The sequence below is a fragment of the Helicoverpa zea genome, chromosome 8 (assembly GCF_022581195.2).
Source record: "Helicoverpa zea isolate HzStark_Cry1AcR chromosome 8, ilHelZeax1.1, whole genome shotgun sequence".
Lineage (NCBI taxonomy): Eukaryota > Metazoa > Arthropoda > Insecta > Lepidoptera > Noctuidae > Helicoverpa > Helicoverpa zea.
The window spans coordinates 1,967,222-1,988,127 of NC_061459.1; the positions used below are offsets into that span (position 1 = coordinate 1,967,222).

The 20,906-nt window shown below is 35.8% G+C and overlaps 1 protein-coding gene across 1 annotated transcript in view; it reads right to left on the bottom strand.

Annotated features, from left to right (window-relative positions):
* LOC124632518 (gastrin/cholecystokinin type B receptor-like) overlaps positions 1-20,906 on the bottom strand; it is a 130,835-nt gene that overhangs the window by 18,196 nt on the left and 91,733 nt on the right. Inside the window, exons 8-9 of the mRNA XM_047167376.1 lie at positions 9,551-9,723; positions 2,505-2,614 (exon numbers count right to left, since the gene is read on the bottom strand). Coding sequence (XP_047023332.1) covers positions 2,505-2,614; positions 9,551-9,723 — 283 coding nt within the window. The remainder of the gene's footprint in view (positions 1-2,504; positions 2,615-9,550; positions 9,724-20,906) is intronic.

The window sequence follows — 20,906 nt, forward strand, 5'->3', positions numbered from 1 at the left end:
TCTAAAGTCCTGCAATACCTATATAACAACACAAACTGTGAATATTGGTAATGAATGCAGAAAGATTAGATTTTGAAACTGATCGAGTATTTGTGAAGTCAATACCCAAATATACACTCACTTATAATACCACAAGAGCTTCAAAATTATCGGGTATTTTCCGATAGGTTCGTTGCAAACAAATGAAGGAGTCAAGTTTTTCAGGTTAAAAAATAACGAGCGCGAAGCGCGAGTGATTTTTCCTGAAAAACTTGACGACTTTATTTGTTTGCAGGGAACCTTGAGGGAAATGCCAGATAATTATGAAGCTCGTGTGGTATTCGGGAGATTATTTTTCCGTCCCAAATGTCGGCCACAACCTGTCAGTTTGACGTAGCAACGACCAGAGAAAATATTCAAAAAATTTTCAGTATAATACCATGTAGGTTGTACCACGTGACGTCGAATGGTGCAATTCTATTGGTCGATATTTGGGTCGGAAAAATAATCAATTTTATTTATAGAGCACACAATAGATAAAAGGATTTAGTATCGTTCATTTGACATTTTTGATAGCCATAAGTGACTTGCCATTCTATCGTTGAAAGACCTCTAAAGAATAATAATAACGACTTTTGCCTTTATAGCTTATTGACTTGCAAACTATGTATTGAAAAGAGGCAGAGAGTTTTTTGTAAAGCATACGTAAGTTGCCATAAGTCCATTACGGCGTCGATTCTACCCAGTCCTCGGTACTTTACCGACAATTCGTTCAGAACTTGCCAATATATACACACTGCCGCTTCACACCCAAAAGTTAGCTACCTTACATAACTTTTACATTAGTGCCCGTATGAAGTAGTCAGAGCTTAAAAACTACACGGTACGCCGCTGTTGTAAAATTTAATAGACACATCAGGAAAACTTATTTTAAGCTCGGGACACGTTTTCACACTCGGTTGGTTAGCCCCATTGAAAGTAATGGGTTCTAACACAACTAATAAATTACACATAGCTAAATATATATTATATACATACGAGTATTTTTCGAACGCCGTGGTTCTTCAACAAGCAAGCTCATCAGAAAAATGTCGACCATACCGGGAATCGAACCCGGGACCTCAGGTTCGGCAGTCCGACACGGTGACTATTGCGCTATCATCATCGTAGTATTAATAGACTTACTTTTACGTACCTTTGTGTGTATACGTTTACATTAAATAGTGATACTGAGCAGCCCGACATGATGAGATCTTTCAAAAAAGTTAATTTGAAGTTAAGTGGCACCTTAACGGTCATTAAAGTGTAAACATCTCTTGAACGAGTAAAGATAAGGTAAGTTGTTATTTTACCCATACGCGGCGGGAAGTCTAGGACAGACATTTCCGCTGTAAAACTACTATCGATATTCTCCTTATTGGAATATAAACGAAAATCAATAAACATATCTATGATATATTGAGCATCGACGACACGCAAAATGACGTGATAATGACTTTCCCCTTTACTTATAAACGTGAATTAAATATAAGTAATACTTAAGGGCTGTTTAAGAAAATTCTTACTTATAAACCTTGCTTAAGCGTGTCTTAACTAACATTTAATCACTACTTAAGACTTTAAGTAGTGATTAGTTAAAATGTTGCTTAGAAGGTGATTAGAGATTTTATAAGTAAGGGGGTTTATTATTACACGTTTATAAGTTGTCTCATTTTCTAAGCTGGTTATAAAAAAACTTTGAAAACTTTGTACTGCCGAATATAAATGAAAGGCTACCAAACCGTTACAAGCTCCACCCTTACGCGCCTTAAATGGAACCCGCCAATTATTTTCAGAATAAACGACCAATCAATCAAGACCAATCTTTGACAGATTGTTTTTCATTTCACAAAGAAACCTGAATGCCTTAGTCTTAGTAACTGCTTACGCCCATCGTACGTTACCGTGACCTACAAGAAGGCGCCTGACCTACATTCCTTTTACCATCTCCGCTATCTTTCCTTCCTCCGTGGGTTAGCTATATTTAACCCTTGCCTATTCTGTCTATCTGAAAACTTTAATCGTCTATAAATAAATCGCTTACCTTTCATCTGGCTGAAGGCAATTTACTGGAAACTCATACATTTTTGTGACGTCTTTTGTCTATTTTAGTTAAACGGTTCTGATATTGTTAAACGTTTATGATATTGTGATTTTGATATTAATATTTTAGTGACAAGTTTAATATTAGTTGTTACCCGCTGTGCTGTTTATGTAGTGCATTTATAAGTAAATCATTATATTAGCAGAATAAGAAGGAGTCTAAGCTTCCCCTAAAATATCACCCTTCGTGATAATTAGTTTCTAATACACAGAACAGACAAACAAAAAGTCTGACATCGACACGACCAAAAGTAGCTTTTATGGTACCGATGTGATTCTTTCTTTATGCAAACATTTACCTTTAAGCAAAAATCTAAAACAATTTTTGGCGGAATGTACAAAATACCCATAAGGACTTATTCGATCTAATATAAAATAAATACCTGTGCGTCCAGTGTGGCTGCCCCTTATGACACAGGCAGTAGCATCCTGGCTTGAGCTCACCGGAGGAGGAGTAGCTTGCTTACATTCCGATTTCTCAGGAAAACAGGCGCTGAAATAAAGAAGCACGTTTAATATGCCGCCAATTTAATTATAAAGGAGTCATAAACTCATCATCATCATCATCAGCCTATCGCAGTCCACTGCAATAAGGCATAGGTCTCTCCAAGTGCACGCCACTGAGATCGATTTTCATAAATTCACTTAGCCAAAATTCATAAAGTTAAGACTTTGTTCTAGTACAAAATCCTGAAAGATGCAACAATCAATGTACTTATTGTTATTATATTATCCTTAAAAGGCGATATGTGGTCGATAAAAATCCAAAAGTATTAATTTAAAATAAAGTTAAAATCAGCACGTTTTGAATGATTTTAGGAAAAATACAGGCAGTCTAACAGAATTAAAAAAAATATCTAGAAGTCATCAAAATTGTTAGAACCACAGGGAATAGCCAATGGCCTTGGCAGATAATTACTAATTAATTTACCTGCCAAGGCCATTGATTAAACACCTGTAAAATATTCCCAAACTGTAGGCACGTTTAAAATTCAGACTGAATACAAAATGTAGCACGTTTTACGTGTCTTTGAAAATGAAATTTCTTTCAGTTAAATGTCGCGGTACGTCACATTGGGATCAAAACCTACGTGTCTTTGCATTTCAAGTATCTACTGGCTGTACAGACAGGACAATTGAAAGGCTTGGACGAATTTTTCAAAATAAATGTACGCATTTTCTTTTTCTTGTTTAGGTATACTAAACAGGTGCCGTTTATTGATGCGAGAAGATTTTGATATATGGCTCAATCTATAGTAATCATTATTTGTTTTATTTGTTTGAACGCGCTAATTTCATAGTGTTACCCATTTATCCAGTTACGTTTTAACCGTATATGTTGAAAAATCCCCACAGATGCGGGTCAAACCGCTGGTGGAATGTATTGAAAAAAATAATACTATGTTGGTTGATTGATATAAATAATAATACACCATTCATCTCGTAACTAATACTTTATCAACTTTTTGAGCTTTATTTTAAAATTTCGTACATTGATGCAAGTATTATTTCACATTTCAATTGTATTTAAAACGTGATCTGCGACTTAAAATTAAATTAAGTCACAAACTTTACAATATATGAGCGAACTGTCTTGTCTGTGTGCACGACTTCTTTGAAAACTTATGCTACTGAACAAAGATTAGTCACGTAGTAGAGAAGACAGACTTTTGAAGGACGAATGGAAAGGGCTAATATTCTGAAAGGTCCCCTGTTTTCATTGTGATTAGTTTGTGAATGATAATGGTATAGGTACAATAAAATATGTTTTGCACTTTCTGTATATGTATATTTGGTAGTTACTATGAAGCTAAGACTTGAAGTTATCAAAAGTCAACTTAGTTATAGGTTTCAGTAATATTTTGTAATTTGAAAACTGCAGTGAAAATATGTGTAAAATTGGCATAATCCTGAACTACAGGTAGCTTGTAACCTATATTCGTACCTTGTAATATATTGTTCGTGTTATAAATAAACTGATTCGCTTAGTCGGTGAAGCGGATTGATTATAGCAATGGCTTCTATGAAATCTGCTTATATCATTACACATGAACACGACCACGCGTTCAAGTGAAAATCAATCTACAAAGGAAGCTTGAATTATGTAATTCTGCAAAATACTCCTTAACCAAAGTAGTAAAGCGTATTGTAAACAGTGCCATTTTGTCATTAAGGTACAGTGACTCGCTTTGTCATTTATTCGTAACTTTTTTATTTATTTTATTTATTTATTTATTATACTTTTTGCACACATTTTACAAAAAAAAAAACATTGTACAAAGGCGGACTTAACGCCTTAACTTCACTTAACTTAACTTCTAATTGTTAACCACTACTCTTATTATTATGTAAATGTGATTAATGCCCGGTTTCTGAGGTCCACTTAACGAGAGTTTATCTATCCGTCAGCGCTATTGGTTCGATAACTCCTTCGAATGCGTTTCCGAGCTACGTGTCTTAAGATAAACTCATTTTAAACGGCGTTTAACTTAACTCCCCATATTTGGCCGTTTATCTGTCCCATAACTTTGTTTGACGTTTAGATGTCACAAAAAATACCACGTTTTAGGTTACGTCCATCGCGTCGAGTCAGTTTAAGAAGCCAGTGAACAAAATTAATATTAAAATGCCTACTTATAAAAATACAAACAACAAATATACATAATATGAATGCAAGAAGCTCGTCAGAATCGGACTTCGAAGTGCTTAAAATAATTTCTAATATATCATATTAGTGTCACGGAATAGAAGGGACAGGAGAAATCCTATCGAAATGTTTAACTACATAAAAATTGAAAAAGATATTGTTTTACATGTTGATTTCTGACACTTACGTGATTATTAGACATCATTTGTACGGATTTTATCGCAAAAGAACGTAAAATCCGTGAAAGTCGTTTTATTTAAGAGATATCGGTTTGAAAAAAACACCGTAATACATCTGGATGATATTCATCACCCTTATTCTACCTCCTGTTGCGCTCCTTCAATGCACATGGTCTGAGTTGGAACAACTTTTTATTGCGTTTTTTATATAATTTTAACGTACATTTGTAAAAGAGCCATCAATCGACAGATTAAGGAAGTACGTATCGGTTCCTTAACTATTTATCTGGCAGTTTGGTGCTCGGAAACGCAACAAAAGTTAAACGGCGTTTATCAATTCAATAACTTTGTCGAATCGATAACTAACGAAGAGATATCCAGAGACTTCAGAAACCGGGCATAAGAGTTGCACCGCTTAAGGGTGAGTATAGACTACAACATTTACTTGTAACAGAAGAACGAGCCGCTCTATGAGATCTTCTAGTGTATCATCCTTTTACGAACAAAACGTCGAGCACGCTCGCCTGTTTGTTACAAACCAACGAGCATATTGGTGTAACATTTCGTCGAGCGTATTGGTGTAACGTATCATCGAGCCAAGGGCGGGCGATGCGCGGTTGCGGGGTGACGCGGAAGGAAAGGCACGAAAGACGCATAGACTGTGAGCATTTACCCGTAACATAATGCCGAGCATTCGCGCAAACGTTACATTACATGGAAATGCTTTGGAGACTGAGCTTTTGCCTGTATTGTACCATTCGCTAGAACGTTACATTCCACAGAAATGCTCGAGAAAATGTTGTAGTCTATACTCACCATAACGCAAATATTATACAATGTATAGTAAAATCCTTATACTGAAACTAACTGTGCTTGTATGTTATGTAAACACGCTAAACCGAATGAGATTCAATTAGGTACGGTAATAAGTTGGTATCCTGGAGCACACTGGGAGTAGAAAATAATGCATAAGTGTAGAACTGGAAGCTAGTACGGTTGAGTATAGTATGTAAAATAAAATATTTTTAGGTATAAAAATAAACGGGTAAGTAAATCCTGAATGCCAAATAAGAAAGTAATAGGAGATAAAAGAGTGAATTATATAAGTGACATTTCATTCACAAAATTGATCGCTACAATATATTATTTTGGCCGTAAAAATAGACTTTGTATTAAAGAGCAATATTATACTTTTTGTTTTACGTAAAAATTCAATATAGGTACATTGATTACAACAGATGCTGTGTAACCGATTTATTTAGGCATATATTGTAGCAGAATATACAATTCAGACAGAGATGAGATCATTATTATTTCAATCTTTAATGACGGGTAATCTATACCGATGCCTATTATAAAGTTAATGAACTTATTTTGTTTTGTGGAGTGCTTTATTTTTTACATAAAATCTCAAAAACAACTTGAAATTCTGATATCTTATAAGTAGCTATTGCAAATTGAAACCCAACAAAAACACAAAACATCTCAAAGCAAAACCTTTGTAAGTACATATAATTGAAAATATCTCTTGCAAAGGTCTTAAGTACTGAAATATTTCTAGTAAAAGAGATTCAGTCACACAAAACAGTCTCAAAGCTGAGCTATTGAAGTATTTTATGTGCACAGTGGGATCAAACGGAGCTAGAACCATGTATATTATGTAACTATATAAACTGCTCTCTTGAGTTTCTTTGCGTATATTTTCTTGCACTGTATTTTTTTTATTTTTAATGTAGTTTTAAGCTTCTGATATGTTAACTTACACAATTATGTTATGGCTATGTAAACCCCTCTCATTTAATATCCTCAATCGGTAATTTATTCGGTAATTATATTTTTTATATACATAGTCTTTCAGGATTGTTTTTGTTAAAAACAACGTATAATAAAACCAAAATAAAGAACTCTTTAAAACAGGTTTTTAACTCAATGGCGAAACATTATTGGCCTTACTACAAAAACTTTAACCCCTGTTTTACACTTGTCTAATAAAATTTTGGCTGCAAAATGAACCGTATGTCAACGTCATAATTTGACATTTTTTTAGACAAGGCATAAACTGACGTTTAAAAGTTTTTGTGGTAAGACGGTTTATGTATATCTGTACTCTTTATTTCTGTAAAAAAAAAGCTCTAACTTGTTCCTAGTTCCAAGAAAACACCGTAACCGTTAAGTTTAACGAGCAACCTCTTTTGTTATTAATTCTTAGACACCTAAGCCGCACCTCAATTTCTAGGAAAGTCTTTAAATACTTATTAAACTCCAATTTTTCTTCTTCTTATCCAGTGAGCAAGGTTTTAATCATCTAGCAAACCATGATGTCAGAGTTTTGTAATGTCAAGTCGCCCTCTGACGTGGAATATTCCAATTAAAAATATAACATTCCATTTTCAGAATTATTTTTCGCAGAACAAAATAATATTCTAACTTATGTAATGTAGCATTGAAATGTTCTAGTGGGATCGTTTATAATACAAAATATCAATGATATAATCCCACTGGGACAGGTCAGAATACACTAGATTTAATTAACTAAATGTATTTGCATTTCCAGTTTGAAATAGAGTTGGTTAGCTAAAGTTGGTGAGAGAAATAAACTAGGGAAATATAAATGTTAGTTTAAATTATATAGGACATAATGGAGTGAATCCGCATTATGGATTATGCAAAATGAAAATTGAAAATGTGTTTTACTACGCAGCTACGGCGTAGTAGTTTGCTACGAGAGCTACGGTCTACAAAAAATATTAACCGCACTACCGTCACTTTTGTACCGGTAGACACCAACAGGTCATTGTAACCGAATCTGTCAAATAGTACCCATCGATTATTAACCTTACACTATTGTGATAAGGTTGAAAATCTATTGAAGTTTTAGTTTTTTTTTAGTTTTTTTTTTTTTGTTGAAGTTTTTATTCTGCGCATGCCTACAACTTTCAAAAAATGCCCTGAATTTCTCAGGGTTTCCATCATCAGATCCTGAGCTGATGATTATGGGACCACCTGTGAGGTATACTCTATCAAACAAAAAAACAATTTAATAAAATAGTCCATTAATAGTTCTATGAACGACGTTTTCATAACAGCGCCTGAACAATTTTTAAAGCATTTTTTTCGTATGAAGGTGTAAAAAAATGAATTAGAGAGTATGCCATATTTTTTTTAAACATTTTTATCTTTTTTTTGAGATACGTCACATTGTTATAGGACGTGGGGCAATTTTGATCCATCATCTTTGACATATTGAGGTAGGTCGATGTGATGTCGTACAATGTTCAAATGACACGAACTATTAAAAAACAATAATTTTATTTTAAAATCTTTTTCAATAGAGAAAATACATATTAATATTTTGAAAGACTTAGCTTGCAATTAATAAAGATTTCTACGAAGGAGTTATGAACAAAACTGAGATGACATCATTGCTCGTTTTAAAGACCGAATATTACACGTTTCTTGGAAAGTCCTGAACACTGTTACATTCTCGACAATGTAGGTCGTGTTTGCCTTTTCATGAAAGAAGCTTCGAGTTCAACATTTATGCTTTATACTTTGAATGCGTTTGAACTTCAAGAACGTCATACGTTTGCAAACAAGAAACGCTGCTACGAGTAATTAATATTTTTTAATAAGAATAGTGCACATCAAGTTGGCATAGAGCCATTGCTTCCTGTATCTCACTGACAGTAAAATCGATCGTAATTAATAAATATTACGAAGATTTCCTTCACCTTTTTGAATTAACTTACTTTTTGTAAAACTATTATTCAGATGCTAAGATATTCAAAATCGAAAAAGTAAATCATACTTTCAAATTCGATAACCAAGGGACTTCATCTTCATCTTCATCGGTAGTAACTTTTGACATAAAAACGACAACAAAAAGAACAAAACAACTACATTAAAATATTCAAAAAACTTTTTACAACGTTAAACACATTCACGATTCCAGCGAGAGAGGAACCAAGTACAAGTGCATTTTGTTCCAATTTACATGCACGAGTGTGTAAATTACACTCAATTACATTTTAGCACTACGTTGTACGTTTAAGTTATACGTTGTGCGTTTGAGTTCTCATAATAAGGTTATTATTAACAACTGAAATTGAGTATGACTTACTGATAAATGTATGTAATTTTCAGATAATTAGCAGATTATTTATATTTATAACAACTATCGTTGAATTTGGGTCGGTTGCAAATTGAATAATTATTGCATCAACGCTGCATATATTGCTTTTAGCCTAAAACTTATTGATCTTCATCTGACTATTTTTACAACTAAAACAAACAATTAAGATTTATAATATATATATACCTATTTTCACTTTATTTCAGACACCAACGATCCAATTATGATCTAAAGATGTCAATGGCTTAGCCTTCGTAAGTGGACTTACAATCACAACCGTAGTTTTAAAGTCAAACTCAAAGAACATTCTTAGATAATGCACAATTGTGAGACACTTAAAAAACGCTCAAATTATATTCTATCTCTATCACACTTTCATAAACCGCAACAAAAAACTTTTAAGCAAAACTCAAACTTAAGTAACTTCAAATAAACTTTGAAGGTAAGAACAAATATTTCAAATTCCCTTACCCAAATATCCTGGAACTCTTAATCAAGCTGATGAAGGCCTGCTTGAACTTCCTATTCATGAAGCAGTAGGTGATGGGATTGCAGCATGAGGAGCAGTAGGCCAGGAGTTGGAGTGAGACCACCCCCTTAGGCCCTATGTACTGGTACAGCTCGTCGGGGTAGAATAGGTAGATCTGGAAAGAAGATTGGCTTTAGAACTTGGAAATATTTTTGTTTTTGGAAAAAGGCGTAATTCTATAACTGTCCAGTCAGAAATCGTGACACATACAATTTAATAGGTCTAAATACATTATTCGAGTCACAATTTACATATTTTTTCTGACACCAAGAAGAGACAAAATTATGCATACTCAAAACGGAGCCAGCGGGAGCCAGATTTTTTTTTCTCTTGTATTTAGTAAGTTCTAGACCATTTCTTCGTATTGCTAAAAATTGCTTTTTGTTTTATCAAAGACAAAAAACTTTGGTGAGTTCTCGGGTAACCTTTCATTAAAAATCCACAATAAAGCTAGATGCTTCATTGAGCCTGTGTTTGCGGTAAGTGATCCATGTTCTGGTTGTCATTTATAGAACTAAATCGTTAAAGCCAGATAGAAGTCTACTAAATCGTCTACAAGTAATACAAGACAAGATACAGCCGAAGGCTCTATAAACATGGTACTTGAAAGCAGAGCCGACCACTGTATATAATTTTGTACTAAACAAAGCAGTTAGTTTCAAATCGTTTGGGGTTGAAACCCTCGGTCGGGTCATGGGGCCCGAATGCCCACACCTTATTTTAAAGGTCTATCCAGGCGGCTGGTTAACGTTTCTTGTGATCAAAAGGCTGGCTATTAGCTCGGATAAACGATTAGCATGGCGATCCAACGAGGTAATGTTGCCAGCCTCTTGGGCATGCTCTCAGCCGACAGAGATGGGGACAATTTTTTTACGCTTTTTTAATTTAAGTTTTTTTTAATGTATGTCTTTAATTTTTTTTGTAAATATTTATTGTATGTGTATTTTCTGTAAAGTTAGATTTTTATTTCAAAATCAGTTACAAATAGACAATATCTTAATAATAAATATATATACTATATCTGGTTGTTCTCGTTTGGCTAACGGTGAATATTTGCACAGGCATAACCAAGTGGCCAAGATCATCCACCAGCAGCTTGCTCTGCAATACAAACTTGTAGATCTTGAGGTACCGTACGACAGGTATGCGCCCGACCCAGTTCTCGAAAAGGACCATATCACGTTGTACTGGGATCGATCTATCATCACTGACAGGACTATTGCAGCCAATAAGCCTGATATAGTGGTGATAGATCGATTAGCGCGCCGCGCGATGATAGTCGATGTCACCGTCCCGCATGACGAGAACCTAGTGAAAGCTGAGAAAGAGAAACAAATAAAATATATTGACTTAGCGCACGAGGTTGTCGCCATGTGGGATGTCGACACGGCTGTTATTGTGCCGATTGTCATTACGGCCAATGGTCTAATAGCCAAGAGCCTCGACCAACACCTCAGGAGGCTCTCGTTGGGCGGCTGGATCAAGGGATTGATTCAGAAGGCAGTACTCCTTGATACGGCGCGTATTGTGAGGAGGTTTCTGTCTCTGGGACCCTAACCACCGGTACCTTGGACCCTGTGCCCGATATCGGTGGCCATCTATTTTTTATATTTTTAAATGTTTTTTTTATTTTTTTTTTGTAATCTAATATTTAAAAATATAAATAATATGTTGAAAGACAAATAAATGCACAATATATATACAACATACAACTAACTTATTACCTAATATATACACTTACTATAAATATAAATGTTTAAAAAATTGCATCAAAAAACTCCTCATCGCTGCCCACCGGGAGTGTACCCAAGAGGCTGGCAGCATTGCCACGTTGGATGGCAATGCTTACTTTTTGGCCAAAATAAAAACCAGCCCCTGGGTCACCTGAAGTGTCAGCAAGTCGCTTACCGATATCCTTATATAAGAGATGAGTACTTGGACCCCACGGCCCGAGGGTTTCAACCCCAAACGGCTCAAAGGTATAGTTACCCTGGTGGGTACTCCTACTATATTTGCGCCGTTTGAGGTCCTCTGCAGCCGCAGCAGCGGAACCAGCACATCGCGCCGAGCTAGGAAGGTGAGATGGTACAAGAGTATCGACACAGGTCGCGTCCCATACTAAAGACCTACCCATCTTCCACGGGAACAACGACATACCGTCTGGTCTCTTGCCATCGTCGCGTGCCAGACCACTGGGTTCTAATATGGCTGGAACGCCGACGGCAACAAGAGCGCGACGGATTATGTCATTGATATTCGCATGTAAATAGGTAATAGGTATCTATGTAAATTAAATATTGAAATACCAAAATGTGTTCGATGGTGCCAATATAAAACGAATGAAACGAAAATGAAAAAAAAAAAAACAATCAACCCAAAACTATAGCTGTATTCTCAGAAACTTTAAATCCGCTATGATTGGATTGAAAAAGTTTTTCTCTGGAAGTATCATAAAAATATATCTCTGTTATAAAAGGATTGTTTATTTTCGTACCCAATTCAGACATGCGGGTTTAAAAATAGTGTAGATCAGAATAAGAGTGCCCGCACACTGCAAACTAAACAGTCGGCCGAAAATTGACCCAATGGTTGTCAAAAAAATTGGTTGTTTGTAAAGTAGGTTTACGATCGAGATGTTTACGTGATAACGTCTTATTGGTGATATAAGTTTTTGGGAAGTAAGGAATTAATGAAGATAACAATTTTAAATTACATCTATCGTTTTATTCACACTTTTGATGATAAATTTCGGGTGTAAAAATCTCCATTCGTTTGTATGCCGCTAGAGTGAGAGAGACGGAAGATCGGTCCACTCACTCGAACGCTATGCCAGCCTCCGCTCGTGAGGATTCCGCGTGACAAGTTTCACGGAATGACTGGCAGCGCTCGAGATGAGACGGGAGATCGGTCCGTCTCTCTCTCGTTATACCTGCGATCGCGCTCGTGAGGTTTTGGTGTGACACAAGTTTCTGAACATGTCACCCGACTAAAACGATTGTAAAGAGGTTATCACGTCAAAAATAATAATTAAAGAAAATCTTGATCATAGTGAAAGTTTTCAGTCGCACTCTGATATTTACCTAAGCGATATGGTCAGATATTTATCTGATAAATACCTGATCTTTGTAATGTGCGTCCTACCGATCATCTTCTATTGATTTATGAGCCCAAACAAACTATCGGCCGACTAAAAGTTTGTAGTGTGTTCGTACTCTAAGAGTTATGCAATTTCAGTTTAGCACGAGTGTTTTCATTCATAGTTTCACCAGAATTCTAATTTTAAATGGGGCTGTGTCTGTCAAAAATATTTTTAGCTATAAAATGCTTACACTCAACGCTCTATAAATTAAAGACCTCAGAGAAAAGGGTTTGTAATCAAAAGTAAAGGTCATTTTAATTGGATTTCTCTTTACAACAAATTAGTTAGAAAGCTGACTTTTTATTCTTTTATATGAAATGGGATTCTTGTTTGAGTTTTGCTCGAATTCTTGTTATGATCCAACAAAAATGCTATTACTATGTTTTGATATAAAAATAAAGATTCAAAAAATAGTCTTGTTAAGCTGAGTTTATAAGCTGGTAGAAAATAGAAAGGTCAGGTCTTTGTATCTGTTTCAATACACCAGATAGATATCTAATAAATATTACATAGATATGACAGGCCAATCAGTATAAGTGCTCGCGTGTCACTAATAACGCTTAAACTTCAAAGGACTAATAAATCTTTAAGCGTCATGGAAATCAATAGAATGCACTAAAGCTTTATGACCTTGACCTTCAGTGTCATTCTCCTATACACACGTTACTAGCTGGAAAAGAGGGTAATAACCATTAAAGTGCGTTCACAGACATTTATGGGGCACATATTACCTATTGGTCAATTTGGCTAGAAGCCATCATAAAGTGAGAAAATTCAAAAAGTATTTACACTACATTCATAGGTCATTATTATGTTATTGTTATGTACTAGTCACATTGTCATCAGTCTAGCCTTTTATAAACTATTTGGAAGTTAGCTTCCAGTCTGAATGCTAAGAGTGACCTTTTCAATCCAGTTACTCTGGCAAACCGATACCCCATTTCTGGCCTAGTGGACATGCTCGTAGGCGATCATAGAATTACCATGCTAACAAGAGAAAGAAAACTCTATATTTATAAAGTTCCTAGCGTTTATAAAATTGATCCAACCTCAACAAACATACAAACTGCTATAGTCAGACATACGGTATTAACAATATAATTAGAAATAAAATCGAAACACATTATTCTACATGTAAAAATAATAAATATTTAGGTATAAAAGCAAGAACATTTTGTCACCAGAAATAAAGTGTAAACGAAATGCCGTAAGTACTACAAATACGGCAGATAAAAGCTTCAGTAGCCTTCACTTACAAGATAAGTGTAACTTAGTGCGAACTGTGTTTGACATCCTCAGAAATGTTGTAGTATTACTACTTGTATTATTTAGACTTATTCTAGGTTGTACTAGAATATTCTCCTAGGATAAATACTTTTTTGTTATATAGCAAACAGATAAACTGTGTAATCACTACATAGAATAAAACTAAGTTGCTTTCTCTGTCCCTATTTCAATAATATATGTACCCTTAATTTTCAAAACCACGCAACGGATTTTGATGAAGTATTTTTTTGAAATAGAGTGAATAAAAAGAAAGTTTAATATGCATTATATGCAAGCATTACACCCGTATGAAGTCGGGGCGGGTTGCTAGTTTATAGTAAAACCGGCTGTTTGAAAAATTGTAATAGTATTGGTAATTACAATTATCGTTAAGCCCGTAGTTTAAACAAGCAATAATTAATCGAGAGTGCTTGGCTAAACTATGGGCTTAATGATAATTGTGTGCCTATTAATTGAACAAATACCTAAGGATCCAAACTACTTTTACTAATCGTTTACTTTTACACTTTCATACAAGCGGTTTTTTACAGAGCATTTTCACAATATTTTTAGCTTTTACGCAGCATTTTTCACATGGAAAAAGATCTGTCACGCGTATTTAGGTATCATCGTTCGAACTGATCACACTATTATGTCCATTGTTTAGGCTCTGAAAAAACAAATGAATTAATCCGCTCTTTTCAAAGCGCATTTTCGCAGAACTGAAATAAACACAAAATACAAAAGTTACTTTGTCAATAGGCAAATGGACAATTTGAAATGAAAACCTCATCAAAAACTTTTTTCCAGGAATTCGTCATAAATGTCCCGTATTTGAATTAAAATCTAGCAAAAACTATACTGATTTTGTCACATAGGTACACTAATTAACTTTTCTGTTTTTCACGGATTCAACTCTGAGAGCTCATCTAGAATCAAACTTAGTTATATTTTTGACGTTCATAAGTGCTTGTAAAGGCCTAAATGAAATAAATGATTTGACTTTGACTTTCGCATTGGGATAAAACCTAGCCTTAAGCCGTATTCGAATTACTGTATTTTTCCTCTCAATCGGCTTACTTGTTTTGACGTGAAAGATTAACCCGTTGTATGCCGAAGCGCATTTTTTATTAGTTTACAATAAATAATAATAATAATAGGGGCTATATATCCGAGTGCTCCAGGGAGAGTATACTGTCCCCCATCTCCGGCCTGCCGGAGTGAAGCATGACGGGGGATAGGTCTCCCGCCTCTTGGCTTGCCTTCATCGGCCGGTCAGAGTGGAGTCGCTAGAGCAAGGTTAGTCCTGCTCGGAGGGTAGGTGCCTCGTGGTAAGTGGCGAGTGGGCCGGTGATGCTGGACCCACAGGGAGCGCGTGATCTGCGTTTAAAGTCCGCCGAGGTATCCTCACCCTTCTCAGCCGCTCATGTCCCTGTTGCCCTCTTGTTGCTTTTCAGTGACTGATTCCCGGGGGCCCAGTAAGTGAGTTGGCGAGTCTCCACCTGCCATTTTAACATGTATTTAATACATTGTCATCGGCAGGTGCCATAGTTCCCGTAGTTTCCCCATTCCTAGTCCATTAGCATCCCATACCAATAGCCCAAGTAGTTTTCATCCATAGTTAGCAATAGTTTAGCACAGAACCGGGGATTGTCCTTGGGTACATTTCTATAGTGTATACAGGGATAATCGTCGGTTTTGTGTCACCATTTCATTAAAGTTGTCTCAAAAGGGCTTCAGCGTGTTGGCTTCGGCCCCACGTTCGCCTCCCAAAAATCCGGGACTCTATAGTCCCGAGGTCTGGAAGAGACATACATTTATAATAATAATAAAAACTTTATTTCGGACAAGTCCATATGAACGATACAAGAAAACACAGATAAATACATACAAAACACAACACAATCACATAGTAGTATGTAGGCTTATCCAATGCCTCAGTAATGGTGAATCCCACCTATCTACAACACGTTCAGGATACTATTAGAACTGGTTCGCACTCGGTGTAACAAAGAAGCGCATCACTTTCTAATGATGGCATGAAACCCGTCAGAGTGCGCGTCTGCGAACATGCCCGAGGCACTACAATACCGGGGCAACCCCAACAGTACCCTGAAGGCGTTGTTGTATTGTACACGCAGGGCGCTGTACGTCGTCCGCGTATAGTTAACCCACAAGGAACACGTATACATCGACTGGCAATAAGCTTTAAAAAGCGTCACCTTAACAGCGTCACTGCATCGTCTGAACCTGCGGGCCAACATATTGCTTCAGACCGCCAGCGCCCTACGTTCCCTCTCCATGTCTCTGTCATCTTTCAAGTCCTCTGAGACCCAGTGACCAAGATATTTAAAGTGAGACACCTGCTTCAACTCGCTACCACTTAGGGTGATAGGTACTGGGGTATAACTTTTATTACCGGCTTTAAATACAAGTATCTCACTTTTTCTTGAGTTGTATCTCAGTCCATGACCCTCCGCATACGTCTCACAAATTCGGAGTAACCTTTTCAATGCTGAAATTGAAGGACTCAGCAGCATCATGTCGTCCGCATAACTAATGTTATTAATACTAACTCCATCAATATGACACCCGACGCCAGTGCTGCTGAGTTCGCCAATAAGACCATTCATGTACAGGTTGAAGAGGCGCGGTGAGGTCAAGCCACCCTGCCTCACACCACAATCCAACCTATACACATCTGATGATGCCCCAGCCCACCTTACAATATTAGTTTGCCTATTGTACCAATACTTTAATATAGTTACAATCTCTTGCTCACAAGATGTCTCCCCATCCAATTTTTCCCATAGCTTCTTGTAGGACACAAGGTCGAATGCCTTCTTGTAGGAAACAAGCATAAACTGGTGTCTTTCTGTTTACATAGTACTGGACAGTCTCCTTGAGTTTTATAATTAGCGTCATACAAGCAGTTAATAGATTGACAAACAATGTAACATTTGCATTTATATTAAGTTAGGAAGATCATAGTTCTGATACTTACGAAAAGTCGAGTAATTTGCTGTGTTACTCTCATTTAAAAGCTTAATAAACATTTTATAGGTTTTTAATAGGCATCCTTAAAGTACTACTTTTGTTTAGTGGCAATGAATGTTTTACGCTTAAAATCCAAAATATCAACGTTAACTTGCACTTAAATAAAATTAACATCAAAAACGTTTTAGTTCAATTAAGATTTTAGTGCTCAAGTTGTTTTGAGTGCATTTTATGGTTTTTCATAAAATTATGATTTGTTTTCATTCATGCGAAAAGAGGGAAAACATATTTTGTTTGTGCTATCGAGGCTTTTGTGCTAATTTCAGTTTTTGGAAGCTACACTTTCTTTGGTTATTTTATCCAGGTATGTGAAGACATTCCTATGAGACACATAGGTGAATATGGGAAACATCTACCATCGTACCACAAAAACTTTAAAACGTCTGTGGAACACTTGTCTAAAAATATGACAGATTATGACGTTGAAATAACGTCCGTTTTGCAGCCAAACTTTTTTAACAGATGTTAAGTTTTTGTACTAAGGCTGCTAGTGTTTAGTTTTTCAACACTTAGGAACCCTCATAAAACGGAATCAATAACAACAATAAACGGAACACTAAAAATAAAAATTCAACAATCAAATCACTCGGAAAATTCTATTTCAGTTCATGAAAGAAATTCGCAATGCCAAACTTTTGTCTTTTTTCACAATAGGCATGATGACAAATTTTTAAATACCTTTGTATGATGTAGGTATACGTCTATTTTATATGAAAAATTATTAATTTTAAGAAAATGCGAAGTTTTTTTATCAAATAATTGCATTTTTCTCTGTCCACTTTGAATCCGGCGCGAAAACGCTTGTCAGTGTCATGTCGTCACTTGTGACGTCACGACTGAAATTACAAGACGCAAGTAAACAACGCTCGTGCAATAATTAAGTTTTTTTGTGTTATTAAATATGAATTCAAAAGTGCATAGGTGTTGTGGGGTCCCCCAGTGTAAGAACACATCCAAAACAACTCCTGATAAGTTATTTGTGTATGTTCCTCACAATAAAAAAATACGAAACAAGTGGCTTAAACTTGCAAGGCGAGATTCAAAAGCAATATTGCCCAGGGTACAACTTTATTTTTGTGAAGATCACTTTGATGTAAGTTATTACATAGTTCTCTAGATTCTAACATAGAAGTTTTTTTAATTAAACTAATACACTTACATGGAAGTTTTTTTTAATTAAACTAGTATACTTACATGGAAGTTTTAACATTTCTAAATTCAGCTGAACAAAAATCTTTATTTGATGCCAAAAACTCTCCCAGCATTATGATATCAATTCTAGGCAAATTAGCGCTGTTTGCCTTGATAAATCCGGGCTCCATAACTCGTGTTATACACAATTAATTAAATAAAAACAAAGATCGCAGTGGAAGTTCACAATAACGAAATGTGACGTTCGCGCGCTTTCGCGCGAGTTGTTTTGAGAAATGACGTCACGAGCTCTGATTGGTGTTCAAGATATCATGGCGGATTGCCTTATTTCGTAATTTTATTTTATAAAAATACATATTAATCACATTATTAATAAAGAAAACAATGCGCGTTTTATATTCCAAGCTTCAAGTTTAATTTAATAAATATATTATTTTAATGATTTTTGATTACTGTCATCATGCCTATTCGGACGATTATTTTATACGAACTAAATCGGAAATGGTATTGAAAGGCTTTTTCACAATAACCCTATCTACCCACACACTGTCGATTAACCAGTCTGCTGACAATTGGCTCGATGGCTACTTTTTAGGGTTCCGTAGCCAAAATGGCAAAAACGGAACCCTTATAGTTTCGTCATGTCCGTCTGTCCGTCTGTCCGTCTGTCCGTCTGTCACAGCCGATTTACTCGGAAACTATAAGTACTACAGTGATGAAATTTGATGGGAATATGTGTTGTATGAACCGCTACAAAAATATGACACTAAATAGTAAAAAAAAGAATTGGGGGTGGGGCCGGCCATACATGTAACTGAGGGATGAAATTTTTTTTTTCGATGTACATACCCGTGTGGGGTATCAATGGAAAGGTCTTTTAAAATGATATAAAGTTTTCTAAAAAACATTTTTCTTAAAGTGAACGGTTTTTGAGATATCAGCTCTCAAAGTCGTAAAAAGTATGTCCCCCCCCCTCTATTTTTATAACTACGGGGTATAAAATTCTAAAAAAAATAGAGGTGATGCATGCTAATTAACTCTTTCAACGATTTTTGGTTTGATCAAAGTATCTCTTATAGTTTTTGAGATAGGTTGATTTAACTGTAATTTACGGAACCCTTCGTGCACGAGTCCGACTCGCACTTGGCCGGTTTTTTAGGGTTCCGTACCCAAAGGGTAAAACGGGACCACATTGTTTTCGCTCCTCTGTCCGTCCGTCCGCCCGCCCGTCCGTCCGTCTGTCACCAGGCTGTATCTCATGAACCGTGATAGTTAGAGAGTTGAAATTTTCACAGATGATGTATTTCTGAAAACTAGAATAAAATAAATATTTCGGGGAGTTCCCATACAACAAACGTGATTATTTAGCTCACTTTTGCTCGTTAACCATAAATATATATAGAATATTAGTTTGGATGGTACGGAACCCTACGTGCGCGAGTCTGACTCGTACTTGGCTGGTTTTTATTTTTGTTTACCTAAATAAAATCGTGAATTCAGTCGATGCGATACCAAATCATCAAACTGATCATGACTCCCCAGTCAAATACCTGATCGTTCTTAAATACGCACTCCCATACATCACCGCACCCCTTTTAGGGGCCCAATCAAACTATCGGCCGACTAAAAGTGTGCAGTTTGCTACTCTAAAGGTGCTATTATCTGCCGGGAATATTGTCGACAAAGGCAATATGGACCTTTTATTGCATAGCTTTTACTTCCTCAATCGGGCGTTTATTGCGCTTTCTTTTAGAAATTTTATGTGTCGAAATTACTGGGGATTTGCTGCTTTTTTGTTCATGTTCACGTACAATTGTGTCTTAACATAGCGAGTGAAAGATGATGTTTTATGGATATGATTGGATTAACTGCTTGTATGCCGCTAATTATAAAACATCTATTGTTGATAAAACAATTGTGTTTCGTGTATATCTGCACTACGATACACAACGGGTGAAACCATTTTGAAAATACACCAATAATTTTATACTTCATTCTTCAGAAAATAAGTTTTGAAAAAGTCAGTCTCAGAGAACTGTCAAAGTTAGTCAAGTAATATTCATAGAAAAAGACAAAGTCTAGATCAAAAGTTTTACTGCTATCCATCAAATGAATCCCAATCAAGTTTGAATTAAAGAAACAAAGATCTAAGAAGAACATAAACTAGTTTTTCTGCGGAACTTTTAACTAAGTTAGTCCAATGGCGAGATTTCACCAAACAAAAAGCAATCTGTGAGGACAGCGCATGAACCTCGATCTGTTAAATTTTTTCAATAGATTTTCAATCTTATCATAATAGTGGAAAGTAAATTTTCGACTGGTAAAATTATAAAGTTTCGGATAGGTTGAACTGCTGGCTGTATATAATTATATGTTCACGCAAAAAAGTTGCAGTTTCACAAACATTTTAAAAATCTTCACACGCAATTTGATACTAAAGTGAGTAGACCAGAAGAAACATTTGTGGGCGTCACAGTGCCGCAAACCGGTAGAATCTTGCTTCAACATCAATACCACCAACTAACTAACACTTCAGCTAGTAAAGTCTCCGTACTACTTGCTAACTTTGTACTAAGCTTCCTGCTAATTAACGTAAGTGGCACAGACAGACAAATCGTAGGTACCAACTGAAAAGACAAGTAATAAAGATGTAGGGTAGCTTAATTTAAAGTCCAGCTTCTAAA